Raw genomic sequence first — 14,325 nt, 5'->3', positions numbered from 1 at the left:
AATTGAAGAAAGAGCCTCTAGTTAATTTTGGTGAATTTCCTCTGATCCTGAAAATTGAATGGGCTACTACAAAATAATTTAAGGTGACAGCGACTCCAGGACATTAAACTGAAGGCTTGAAGGAGAACAAGAGGAAATATTTACTTACATTTATAGTTACATTGTAGCAGAATCAGTGAATCCTCTAAGCACTTTTCGCTGTAATAGAAGAGCAACTATATTTAAAAAATGGTGCACATAACATTTCAAACTAAACATGGTATTATAGGTTATCCTATTTTTTCTCTTTAGTAAAATGGGCTTTTAAATATGTCATACTCAAAGTGTAGGGAGGCTGAAATGCACAGCAGAGAGTCTTCAATTGAAAGTCAAATAAAGCTGAGTTTGAACCTTTAACTCTGCAACGCAGGTGATTTTAGATAAGTTGCTCAATATTTCCGAGGCTCAGTTTTTATATCCATTAATTGGGGCACAGTACCTTATTGGAGTTTTGTGAGAAATGAAATATTTGCAATGGAATTATTATTGTGCATTATACAGAATGAGTATTCCATAAACCATGCCTACTGTTAGCTTCTGTGAATCAGCCTTGGATTTCATCATTCTGTAATACAGAATGTGCCTCGGTGCCCAACACCGTGTGTGAGGCTCAGAGAATTCAATTTGAATAAATCATAGGTCCTACTTTCAAAGGAGACAGACATGTAAACAGGCACATAAAGTGCGGACATAAATAATTAAAAACTCACTACCTGTTTAAATATTTGGACACCAGCTTTTTTCAAAGCCAAGAATTCTCTTTTAAAGAAAAATTGTTTTGAAATGTTATACTTACCAACCACTAGAGATCAGTATAATACAAGGAATTAAAGAGCTTGCCAACACTCCTGGTGCAGCTATGTAGCTATCGCTTATATTAAAACACACAACTACATATAATTTTAACAGTTTCTATGTAAATATTTAGCAGCATCTCTTGTGCATGTTGTTTAGCTGCTTGAAATTTTAGGAAAGAACAAACCAAGAAAACACAAAACATGACCCAAGATCCATGTGAGATAATAAGCACAATCAGAGCAATTCAATGTTTCTGGACCATACATGATAAGTATTTGATCCCAGGCATTCATGCTGTCTAATGGGCAAATTCTTTAGAGTAGACATATCCAATTGAAATATAAGGAAATGTACATTTTATTAATAAGCAACATGCATGTAGGTATGTCTATCTAGATATAGATGTATTTATATGGCTTCCCTGATAACTCAGTTGGTAAAGAATCCGCCTGCAATGCACAAGACCTGGGTTCGATCCCTGGGTTGGGAGACCCCCTGGAGAAGGGAAAGGCTACCCACTCCAGTATTCTGGCCTAGAGAATTCCATGGACTGAATAGTCCATGGGGTCGCAAAGAGTCAGACACGACTGAGCAAATTTCACTTTCTATAGATGTATCAGTATGCATTCAACATTCCCCAAAGAAGAAGCCTCAGTTAACTCTCCTTCTGTTATTCATCTAGGGTTAGGAGATAAGCAGTTTTTAGGATATTTTCCATGACGATGTCCCATTTCATCCAAACTTACTACATCTACCATCAGTTCAGTTCGGTTCAGTTGCTCAGTCATGTCTGACTCTTTGAGACCCCATGAATTGCAGCACGCCAGGCCTCCCTATCCATCACGAACTCCTTACTCAGACTCATGCCCATCGCGTCAGTGATGCCATCCAGCCATCTCATCCTCTGTTGTCCCCTTCTCCTCCTGCCCCCAATCCCTCCCAGCATCAGGGTCTTTTCAAATGAGTCAACTCTTCGCATGAGGTGGCCAAAGTATTGGAGTTTCAGCTTCAGCATCAGTCCTTCCAATGAACACCCAGGATTGATCTCCTTCAAGATGGACTGGTTGGATCTCCTTGCAGTCCAAGGGACTCTCAAGAGCCTTCTCCAACACCACACTTCAAAAGCATCAATTTTTCGGTGCTCAGCTTTCTTCACAGTCCAACTCTCACATTCATACATGACCACTGGAAAAACCACAGTCTTGACCAGATGGACCATTGTTGGCAAAGTAATGTCTCTGCTTTTTAATATGCTATCTAGGTTGGTCATAACTTTCCTTCCAAGGAGTAAGCGTCTTTTAATTTCATGGCTGCAGTCACCATCTGCAGTGATTTTGAGGCCCCCCAAAATAAAGTCTGGTACTGTTTCCACTGTTTCCCCATCTATTTCCCATGAAGTGATGGGACCAGATGCCATAAGCAATGCTTAATGTTATGTTGTCTGTAGAAAATGGATGGATTTCTTTTCAGCAAGCACAGAGAAGTTTTTGGCTAACTTAACAGATAACCAGAAAATTAAAGTGAGCTCAGCACCTCATTCTTCATGTGTTTTGCTTAATCAAATTTCTCATACACAAGCACACATGTAGTCTCAGAATAGAGTGGCAAGAGGCTTCACTTGCAGTCAGAGTGAGCAGTGAGTCCATTTGTTCAGGTACATTTACAGAGATTAGAGAAAAATAGAGTAACTGTTCTGGTCTTTGGTCCTGGAGTCAGAATTAGGTTAGCCCCTATGGGAAAATAGGCAATGCCATGATACTGTGTCTTACTCCCAGGCCAGTGGGGCAACACTGGGATACAAATGGATGTCTGTATCTACTGTGCTGACAAACTGAACTAAATTCTCTCCCTATATTTGCCCAACAACATTCGCCCTTTTTCTTTCTTTTTCCTTTCCAGAACTGCTATTTAAAGTAATATGCTGCCTTGGAGCATTCACAATATAGTAAGGTAGAGTGGAAAGTGGAAGGCTTAAAATCTCATGTTGCCTCCAGCCTTGTGAATGTGTCCAAGTCACTTATCAATACCATGCTTGTTTCCTCAGCCTTAGAGTGGAGAAATACTACCTAAGTCACAGGGCTTTTATATGAACTGGAAATATCCTCTGTAACATTGTAATGTTTATACCACAGAGTCGGTTACATGATAAGCATTCAATGCATGAGATGCAGAAGATGAAGGTTCGATCCCTGGGTCAGGAAGATTCCCTGGAGTAGAAAATAGCAACCCACTCCAGTATTCTTGCCCAGAAAATTCCATTCTTGCCTGGACAGGGGAGCCTGGCAGGCCACAGTCCATGGGGTTGCAAAGAGTTGGACATGATTGAGCGACTGAGTGGCAAAGTGTTGATAAGCACTCTACATCCTGTATCTAGACCACATTCTCAACCAAAAGGTATAAAATCAAAATCTGCTTATATCTAGGACTACCAGACAAAGAAAAAGGAAGCCCAGTGCTGGAAGTAGCGCAATTCTACATTTTCAGTTATATCAGGCCAAGTTGCTGGTATTATGGTTCTCCATAGTTAGAAGAATCAACCTCCTTGATATCTTCTTCCTTCTTTTATTTTGTTATTATGACCACTAGTGAAAGAGCATTTTCAAAACACCACATTACATGGGGCAATAAACCTGTTTCTTCGAAAAATAAATAAATATATTAATAAATTAACTAAGTGCAAATATATCTGATTTCCTGCCAACCCAGTATATGTGGCTAATCAAGAAAGAGATTAAGAATGTCCTGGCTTATTGATGTACTGAAAGTTCTAAGTATCTCTGTCTATAAATGGTATCTCTTTCAAATAACACAAACCTACATACAATAGAGACATCAATGTACAATGATACTGGGATTTTGTCGATAAGCATGGAATAACCTAGTTCTTATTTTATACATATATATAATTAATATGAAAATATTTAATACTTTTCCCTTTTTTCCTAACTCATCCTTAAATGTTTGTAAAATATAAATGAGAGACATTCTTAGCTGCCTAACATCTGTAATGGTAATGTAAATTTAGACATGCCTTATTAAAAGGAAATCTACAAAAGGAGATCTTGCAGATTCTTTGCTTCACCCCCGATGAGACTAATAATATCAGCTAAAGCTCTGCAAGCATTCATATAAAATATTCAACTGCAAAGTACTCTAGTACTAAAAATACTCCTTTAACAATTTGTTTTACTGGCTGAACTTTCAGAAATGGCAATTTTTCATGAATAGCTGAATAATTATATAATTTCACTTTTCACCATTTAATATGTTAAACCAAAAACTACAACCTAATATACCAGCAATAATATCTTAAATTCTTGTAGTTATAGTCTTTTCTTAAAGTTACTGTCTCCACCCATCTTCGAGCTGGCCTTTAATGGAGCTGTAAAATTTGAAGCCAATTTTAACTGAAGTTAACATTAATGCCCGAACAGAAGAAATGACATAATCTAAGCTAAAACAGATATTTGAATACAGGAAAGATGGTGCTTTTTAAAACATGAGTGAAAACAAATCTAATTTTAAAGAGCAAAAGAGAAATGCAGGCACAACTTAGAGTCTGGATTCCTTCACTGAATATCCATGTTTTATTTGCTAGGAAGGGGCTTCCCAGGCTGCTTTAGTGGTAAGGAACTCACCTGCCAATGCAGGAGATGCCTGAGAAAAGGGTTTAATCCCTGGGTGGGGAAGATCCCCTGGAGGAAGGCATGGCAATCCATTCCAGTATTCTTGCCTGGAAAATCCCCTGGTCAGAGGAGCCTGGTAGGCTACAGTCCATAGGATCACAAAGAGTGGGATACAACTGAAGCAACTTAGCATGTACACATTTGCTAGGAAAAAAAAATCATGACTTTTTGTTTTCTCTTTCTTCTCTCTTGATGATAGATAATGGCATCACTCTTTATCATCTGATCAACATGTACCTATTTATCTCAACTCACAATTTATTTCTATGGGATTTACTTTTTTTAAATCCAAGAGTAGGGACAAAAAGGATATTGAAATAAAACTTTTTGAATCTCTGTGTGCTATTTAGTTACACTACAATACTTCATTTGACCATCTTACCATATATATGGATTAGGTAATGTTATCCAATAGGATGGATTAGATATTGTTTGCAATTACTTGAATAACATAAAGTTAAATACCTTTCAAAATTATATGGCCAGTATGTGATGGCTTCAAAATTTGACTGGCTTTGAAATCTATTATTTGGTCCATGTACATCTAATCAAAGAACACATTTTGTAACTTACCTTGGTGTTAGTATTAAGCTGCCATTAGGTGCTGTGTTTAATTTTACAAACGGTCCACCTCCAGTAGAAAAGGTTGGCATGGATGAGTTTCCAGTCCTAGGGAAAAACCCATGAACAAAATAAAAACACAACCAACAACAACAAAAAAACCATAAATTAAACTACTAGTTATTTAATGCTGTGGACGTTGAAATAAACCATGGAATTTATGACAAAGAGATTAACATTTTAATATTAAACTGCAAGTGTTTTAATGTCTAAAAGATGGTATAGATCTGTAGAAGAATTACTCACAATGACATAAAATGTCATTTTAATGTTTGCTTAATACTTCTAGTTCTTGTTTGCCTGCTCATATATGTTATTTAACCAAGTTAAGATCACTGCATGCATCACTTGAGTGTCTGAGTTTGTCATTTGAGTTTTTCTATGTTGTCCAGAAATTTCCATAATGGTCAATTATAATGACAACTTCACAGACTTGCTGCACCATAATTTATTAAATTTTTTTTCCTGTTGAGTGTAATTCACCTTTTAAGAACATGCACATTTTCTAAGAACGTAGAAAAAGGAGATCTTCGGTGTTTACTTTAGTCGCTCTGTTCTTGATATTTTATTCAATGCAAAGCCTATGAATAACTATCTTAAAGTCAGAAGCTATGTGATTGTTCTAAAAGAGGGGATATGTAGCCTGGCCCTCTGAGTGTCAACCAGTGAGCCAGAATGGGCTACACACCTCTATGTGACAAAAAACATTAAGTTACTGGCCTTTCTTATCTTTGAAAGCCTGTAGCAGCTGTTCTGTCAACTGTGAGCCTTCATGGAAGATTTCTTTTAATTATCCACTCTTTCCTAGGCTTAGGCTAGAAACTTTTGGCTTCTGTTTTTACTTTTTCCTGCCTTTTATTTATTCTAGACTTCAATCTTCATGTAAACCATGCCTTTAGGTTAGAGACATCCTGGTGCCTGCTCACGTCTCCTGTCTGGCACAGAGATGATGCAGTTCCTATCTTATTTATTTTTTTTCATTTACTTATATTTGTTGGAGGCTAATTACTTTACAATATTGTGGAATATCGTTACCCACCCACTGCCTCTTCAAAAGACATCCCAGTGTCTTTCCCAGATGATTGTCAATGCTGAACATTTCCTACCTCTGTACACAGAGGAGTTTCCAAGGAAGACTCATGCCTGTTATGATCAGTAAGAGGAAAAGAACTAAGGAGAGGGTGTTTCCTCTCTCTTCCAGGTCATTCAATACCTTAAAGACCCTGAAAGTGTCTAGTAGCTTTCATCCACTGAACAGAAAGGTGGAACAATGAAACTCCTATGTAATGTCCCAGGATTTATCACTTGCACTTTCATTTTATAAACAGATGAAAATAACTGAAGCACACAAATCAATGACCAGTCCTTCAATAAAGTCTAAAATGGATTTACCCAAGGGAAAATGAGTCTTACTCCTATTATTGCTAAAGTTTAATATATTCCTTCCATGTGGGAAGAATAATTATCTTTTTTAAAGACTTATATAAAATATAGTTGTTATAGCTCAGAAAAGAAAACAGGAATAAAGACATCCAAAGAAAAGGAAAACACTCACCTAAGAAGATACATGCATTTCAATGTTGACAGCAGTATTATTTACAAACCAAAATATGGAAGCAACCTATGTACCCATCAACAGAGGAATAGATACAAAAGAATAAAATTTTGCCATTTGTGACAAAATGAGTGGACCTAAGCAATCTGTTTAAGGCACTCATAAATTAATTCATACATCAGGATTCACAAAATGAACATCACCCAGGGGCCTGGTCCATGTTGCAAATCTAAATCTAAGTCAGCCTACACTTACAGGAAGTGCTTCACTGTCAAGAAAATGTAACACAGTCATAATCCTCCAACTCAGGTTTAGCTGGCTCAGTTCAGTTCAGTTTAGTCACTCAGTCATGTCCGATTCTTTGAGACCCCATGAATCGCAGCACGCCAGGCCTCCCTGTCCATCACCAACTCCCGGAGTTTATTCAAACTCATGTCCATCGAGTCGGGGATGCCATCCAGCCATCTCATCCTCTGTTGTTCCCTTCTCCTTATACCCCCAATCCGTCCCAGCATCAGGGTCTTTTCCAATGAGTCAACTCTTCACATGAGGTGGCCAAAGTATTGGAGTTTCAGCTTCAACATCAGTCCTTCCAATGAACACCCAGGACTGATCTTCAGGATGGACTGGTTGGGTCTCCTTGCAGTCCAAGGGACTCTCAAGAGTCTTCTCCAATACCACAGTTCAAAAGCATCAATTTTTCAGCACTCAGCTTTCTTCACAGTCCAACTGTCACATCCATACATGACTACTGGGAAAGCCATAGCCTTGACCAGATGAACCTTTGTTGGCAAAGTAATGTCTCTGCTTTTTAATATGCTGTCTAGGTTGGTCATAACTTTCCTTCCAAGGAGTAAGCATCTTTTATTTTCATGGCTGCAGTCACCATCTGCAGTGATTTTGGATCTCCCCCCAAAATAAAGTCAGCCACTGTTTCCTCTGTCTCCCCATCTATTTGCCATGAAGTGATGGGACCAGATGCCATGATCTTAGTTTTCTGAATGTTGAGCTCTAAGCCAACGTTTTCACTCTCCTCTTTCACTTTCATTAAGAGGCTCTTTAGTTCTTCTTCACTTTCTGCCTTAGCTGGCTCACCTTACCCTAGAAAACAGGACCTGGTAGCCTGGGAGCCTATAAGGAAATCCTTGGCCTTTCAGCCAGTGGTGCCCGGTTTCTGCCTTGCCTCTTCTAGCATTCTATAAAACTCACTCCTGCCCCAAATCCCTTGGTAATAGTGCTCCACTGCATGTGAGGCATTGTCCTCTCCAATCCATGGGCTATTTTTTCTCGAATGCATGTGTATGTGTGTGCTCGGTCATGTCTGACTCTTTGAAACCCCATGGACTGTAGCCTGCCAGGCTCCTCTGTTCATGGGATTCTCCGGCAGGAATGCTGAAGTGGGTTGCCATTTCCTTCTCCAGAGGATCTTCCTGACCCAGGGATCGAACCTGCGTCTCCCGCATCTCTTGCATTGCAGGTGGATTCTTTATCACTGAGCCACTGGGGGAAGTCTTTCCCCTTGAATAAAGGACATCAACCTGTTATTAAATTGATTTAGTTTTGTCATTTGACAGCACTTGTGACTACATGGGGGAACATTTAGAAAAGCTATTTGTTAAAAATATACATTAAGGTTGTGGATTTAAGGCTTGCTTTGTCTCTGACTGTTTTTAGTCTATTGCTTAGTTGTCTTTTAAAGATAGATCCTGAGGAGATGTATTAATTTCTGTGGAAATTCAAAGCAAAGTCTAAGCAAAATGAAATTGAAAAAAATACTGAAAATTATTTATAAATCAGTTTTTAATCTAATATCTGCTTATCACACACCTACCACTGGTACTGCACTGTGGTGGGGTTTTCAGTTATATTTTTAACACAAGCCTCTGTTAGAAGAGAGGAAGACTAGAGGCAAAGCTTTAAGGATGAAGAATATTTAGTAAATGCTGAATGTTCTACCTGGGATTCTCAAGTACTGTTCCGTAGTTATGTTTTCACTAGCTGACCGAGAAAAATAGATTATGTATGTATGTATGTATGTGGACATCTAGCTTGTATTCTAAGCTTGTGTTCTAAATTTGCAACCTCAAACTTTATATGAGAAAAAAAACTGCAGTTAATGGTGCACGTATATTGTTTTGGGTTACTCAGAACAACTGGGTAAAACGTTCTCTCAGAAAAACTCCTAAAGTACTCACATAATTAACTTTTATTGTAAATATTGATATCAGCAACCTAAGGGAGGTGTATAGAGCCCATTGGTTCAAACAAACATTTCCAGGCATCAGTGCTGGATATTAAAAGTTAGAACTTAATTTGAGAGAGAGTACCTGCATTTCAAACCCTGCCAAGCTGAACTCACCTTTTTCAAACCAAACATGATGTCTTCCAATTGGTATTCGCAATAAACAAAATATAAGCAGCAGAGGAAGTTTATGATAAACTATTTCTTATTTTAGAAAATGATGGAGATGATAAGGATACATTTAAAATATTCTTGGCAAAATAAAAGGTTGGCAACTGTATGTTAAGTCACTATTTAGTTCATAGAAACAAAATCTCAGAACTGAGAAACTGAATTGTTGAGAATATATTATACTCAGTTCTTTAATTGAAGCATGTAACTGAAGCCGTCCCTGACTCAGTTTCCTCTTTGTGAGAAAACCAGTTGTTCATTTTTAGAGAGGCATTCTGTCAAGATTACAGCTGGAGTTTGCATTTTTTTTTTTAAATTTTGAAAAGGTCCCAGCTTTTCAGATTTAGATAACTCTGTGCATATTTGCATAACTTTGAAATCTGCAGTTTCGTGCCACATAAAAATGCATCCATGCAGCATCACCTTGATGACATGTAATGCCCCCTGACTGCCTATTTCTAAGACTTCATTACCATTTTTGTACACTGTGCACCCTCAAAGGGCTCCCCTGGCTTCAGGGGAACCTTATTCTCTGCAAGAAAAGAAGCATATAAATGCAACCCACCATTATTATTTTTGAGGTCATATATGGAGCATAAAAATACACTCAGAGAAGAATTCTAGAGAGAAAAAGAAGCCTGTCCCAAGGCGTCTTGCACAGCATTAAATCTGACTCTTCTCAGGCCCCTTGTAGGTTTCCTTTCTTTTGTCCCCCTCCTTAGACTGTGTATGCTGTGATAAGAATTCCTCCCTGAAGCTGGAGCTTAGGTAGGGATGTTTTAAGCTTTTGGACTCACTAAAGCTGCAAAGAATAATAGCAAATGTTGCAAATGCTGCAGTCAGGCACTGTAGCTCATTTCACACCCCAAAAGGTTTAAGTAATGAATGGAACCAGATGGGATTAGTCTGAAAATGGTTTAGAAGAATGGGCCTTCCCTTTCGATTGGAGGGAAAGAGAGGGATCGATTTAGCAGGACAGAAGGTAGGAGAGAGCATTTTCATAGGCAGGGGAAGGGTGAATGAAAGGAATTTGAGGCAATGGATGGCGAAGCATCCCACTAGGAGAGTGGGGACACGTGGGCAATTCCACAAGCATCATGACTGAACTGGACACATTGTAACTAAAACAGCTTATTCATTTAACACATTTATAACAACTCACCTAGCACTTACCCAGCCATATGTTAGCTCTTAGAAAACAAGTAAGCTTAATTAATTTTAGATTTTCTGATCTCAACTCAAAATTTCATGACAAGCAAAAGGAAAAAAAAATGCCAATAGAAAAAATTTTCTTCCCCTGACCAATTTACCCCTTTGTACAAGCTACTGTATTAAGAACCAGAGAGAAATTGATAGGGTCAGTCTGGTAGCCACTCTCTACCATATGAATGGTATTTGCAAAGAGACAAACTCCTGGTATCTCCTACTAAAAACCAAAAACATGGCTGAGAGAAGTGATACTTCGATCACGGGAGATGGGATCTCTGTGGACAGCATCTTGGATAAAATGATCTTAATCCCTTGTAGTATGTTCTTGATTCAATTGTAACATTGTTTTCTCAGTCATTGCAGTTTATTTATCTTTGAATAAGAGGTATACGATATACACCCCCATGTTTACTATAAAATTTCTTAGTGCATGCTTTTTAATGCCTTACTACACTTTAAGGTCATACATGCAAAATTTCCTTTATAATTGAGGGTTCAGAAGAAATCTGTCTTCCTATGGAACTGGTATTATTCAACTTATCTCATAATTAAAGTTATGCGGCTTTTAATGTTTTGTTTTTGGCATGGGTTTCCAGGAAATCTAAACCACATATATTAGTAATTGTGCTGACCCTGTATATTGTATCAGTTTGGTTCCTTCTTTCTTTAGACCTTATTTACTCTACTAGTCTATTAACTTTACCACATATACTCTTAGAAATCAACGCAGTTTCTTTTGAAAAGATAAGAGTGTAAAGAAAAGAAGAGAGAATGGAAGGAAATAGAGATTAATAGTTGAGGGAGAATAAGGAAGTGATGACGAAAGCAAAAAGCAAGGAAGAAAGAAAATAAGAGAAAGAGGAAGGTGTAATTAAAGGAAAGGAGAAAGAGAGTATATTATCCCATTTGATTTCATCAGTTTAATCCAAAATTGTCCGTGACCTCAAAAATTATACCACGTTGTTTAAAGGTTGATCAGTTGGGAATAATTTTTAGGAGGGAGGCTAAATGAACAAGGAGCTTCCCTGGTGGCTAAGTGGTAAAGAACCTGCCTGCCAATGCAGGAAGTGCAGGTTCCATCCCTGGGTAGAGAAGACCCCTGGAGAAGGAAATGGCAACCCACTCCAGTATTCTTGCCTGAGAAATCCCACGGACGGGAGAGCCTTGGTGGGCTACAGTCTGTGGCGTCGCAAAAGAGTTGGACACGGCTTAACGGCTGACTGAACAACAACAACAGAATGAACAAGAAAACTTTTGTTATTCATTCAGGGAATGTAGTTTTCCCCCGCCTTTATCTGTTTCTATTTTAGAATATAGATGCCTCCCTCCCTCTCCACAACAATAGGATTTAAGGGAATGGTGAAGGACATTTTGGTTTGGGGAAAACTATATTTGTTATTTTTATGTAATACTCTTTAAGTAAAGAAAAAAAAGCCTTTGATTAAAAAAGCAGAAACAGCAACAAAAACCAAGTGAAACCCCCCCAACTCTGCAACAGGCTTTTGTAGACTAGACAGCTAAGTTGCAGAAAATTTATTGGTAGATGATTCACAATTGACCAGAAAAAATTTTCTCTCTTTATGTGTATAATTATATTCTCAGCAATTTCCTTGCCCCATAAATTTCTCTGGGTTGCAAAATACCCATTCAAGTTTAAGTCAAAATAAAAGTTAAAGACAACAAAGAGTTTGCTCTCTAAATTGAATTAATAAAAATAAGTGATTTCTTATAAAAGAATCCTTTATTTTCCAATAATATATTTCCAAATACTTACTAGCATACATCAGGAATGGATTTTTCCCAGGCAAGCAATAATACCACCCTGTGTTTGTTGAAATCTTAACCATGAATTTTTTTCTTTTTTAAAAAAAAATCTATTTTAATGATGTCTTACTTATAGTGGTCTTTTTAAACTCTCTAATTTTGCTTTGATCTACAGGGTGAAAAAGTTTTCCAGAGAAGTTAAAAGAGGCTAGTGTCAGAATGAAAAGCTGAGGAATCCCCTGGATTAAGCCAGAGTTGACCCGCACATAGGGAAGTTAAACCTGCGTGTTGGGCTTCCGAGGTGGTGCTAGTGGTAAGGAACACACCTGTCAATGCGTGAGAAGTAAGACAGGAGGGTTTGATCCCTGTGTCGGGAAGATCCCCTGGAGGAGGACACGGCAGCGCACAACAGAATATTTGCCTGGAGAATTCCATGGACAGAGGAACCTGGCAGGCTACAGTTCACAAGGGTCGCAAAGAGTCAGACACGACTTAGCACACATGTTCTTAGTAGAAGAAAAAATGTTTCATTATTCTTAACTTTGTTTTTAATACCAGATGAAATAAAACTACCAAACTTCAGAGATGTTTTGTATAATTTCTGTTTTCTACTGAAACAAATATACAAGGTTTCTTGGGATCTTTTAATATGACTGGACTACTTTCCTGTAGTAGGAGAATCATCCAGTGTTCTTGAAAGAACCAAGACCTCTGGCTCTTACTGTAGCCAAAATTCCAGCCTGAGTTCTATGGAGCCCCTAGCAATTCATGGGAACATGTAGCCAGTTTATAGTTGGAGGAGAAATAATGACATCTTTATTTTTACTAACTTGTAATTGAAACACAGTCTTTATTTCTGCTATTAATGTAGGTGACTAATCACAATATTATTAGCAGCGCCTATCATTTTGTCACCAAGACAAATTACACATATCTTCAGATTTTACTGCATATGTCTAAAAATATCACTTATGCTCATCTTTGATAACACAGCAATCATTAGAATCACCAACATATCTTATGTACTCTCTTAAAAAAGAAATATATATCATACTATATTTTTAACACCTTGATAGCTTTTTTAATGAAATGAATTTCCTTCAAAATTATGTGTATTTTACTCTTTTGCAACTTAAAAATATGCACCTAAGAAGAAGTTGGTAAGTTCCACCAGACTGCCAAAAATGTCCATGACACATAGAAGAAGGTTAAGGACAACTACACTTAGATAGTGATTCTCAAACTATAGCAAGCATCAGAAACACCTTAAGGGCTTATTCAAATACAAACTGTTGGGCTCTGCTCTAGACTTTCAGATGAGTGGGTCTGAGGTGGGGCTCCAGAATGTAAATTTGTATACATGCATCCCAGGCGGTTGTTACAGATGCTGCTGATTCTTTTTTATCTTATTTTTTAGTTGAATTTTTATTTTATATTGAGGGATAGTTGATTAGTTGATTTGCAATGCAGTTAGTTTCAGGCATACAGCAAAGTGATTCAGTTTTATACATATACTCATTCTTTTTCAGACTCTTTTGCCATGTAGGTTATTACAGAATATTGAGTAGAGTTCCCTGTGCTATCTAGTACGTCCTTGTTGATTATGTTTTACATATAGCAGTGTGTATATGTTAATCCCAAACTCCTACTTTATCCCTCCCCTCAAGCTTTCCTCTTTGGTAACCATGAGTTTGTTTTCAGAGTTTGTGAATCTGTTTCTGTTTTCTAAATACGATCATGTGTATCATCTTTTTAGTTTTCACATATAAGTGACATCATATAATATTTGTCTTTCTTAAAATTTACTTTATTGAAGTATAGTTGATTTATAAAATTCTGTCAATTTCTGCTGTAAAGCAAAGGGATTCAGTTACTAATTTGATTTTAAAATGAAACACTGGGAACCGTTGACCTAGACCACCCTGAATCTAAATGCCTGGGAACATGACTGGGTGATTTTAATGTATCACCAGGTTTGGGAACTGCTGATCCAGCTCTTGGATTACAGTTCGTTGGTGTACTTGTTTTCATGTCCTTGCCCATAGCAGATATAATTACTTACCACTGTGTTTTCTACATCTTTGTGAGATGATATGCCTATTACAGATTAATCTTCAGTTCAGTTCAGTCGCTCAGTCGTGTCCGATTCTTTGCGACCCCATGAATCGCAGCACGCCAGGCCTCCCTGTCCATCACCAACTCCCGGAGTTTACTCAGACTCATGCCCATCGAGTTGGTGA

At 37.7% G+C, this 14,325-nt stretch overlaps 1 protein-coding gene across 2 annotated transcripts in view; it reads right to left on the bottom strand.

Annotated features, from left to right (window-relative positions):
* Positions 1 to 14,325, bottom strand: part of TMPRSS15 (transmembrane serine protease 15) — a 139,735-nt gene that overhangs the window by 27,014 nt on the left and 98,396 nt on the right. For both annotated transcript variants that reach the window (XM_043449057.1, XM_043449059.1), the window contains 2 exons: positions 5,097 to 5,192; positions 149 to 198 (listed from right to left, as the gene is read on the bottom strand). In XM_043449057.1, coding sequence (XP_043304992.1) covers positions 149 to 198; positions 5,097 to 5,192 — 146 coding nt within the window. The remainder of the gene's footprint in view (positions 1 to 148; positions 199 to 5,096; positions 5,193 to 14,325) is intronic.

The sequence above is a fragment of the Cervus canadensis genome, chromosome 27 (assembly GCF_019320065.1).
Source record: "Cervus canadensis isolate Bull #8, Minnesota chromosome 27, ASM1932006v1, whole genome shotgun sequence".
Taxonomy (NCBI): Eukaryota; Metazoa; Chordata; class Mammalia; order Artiodactyla; family Cervidae; genus Cervus; species Cervus canadensis.
The sequence above is the reverse complement of the archived record's forward strand: the minus strand, read 5'-3'. Positions and strand labels throughout refer to the sequence as shown.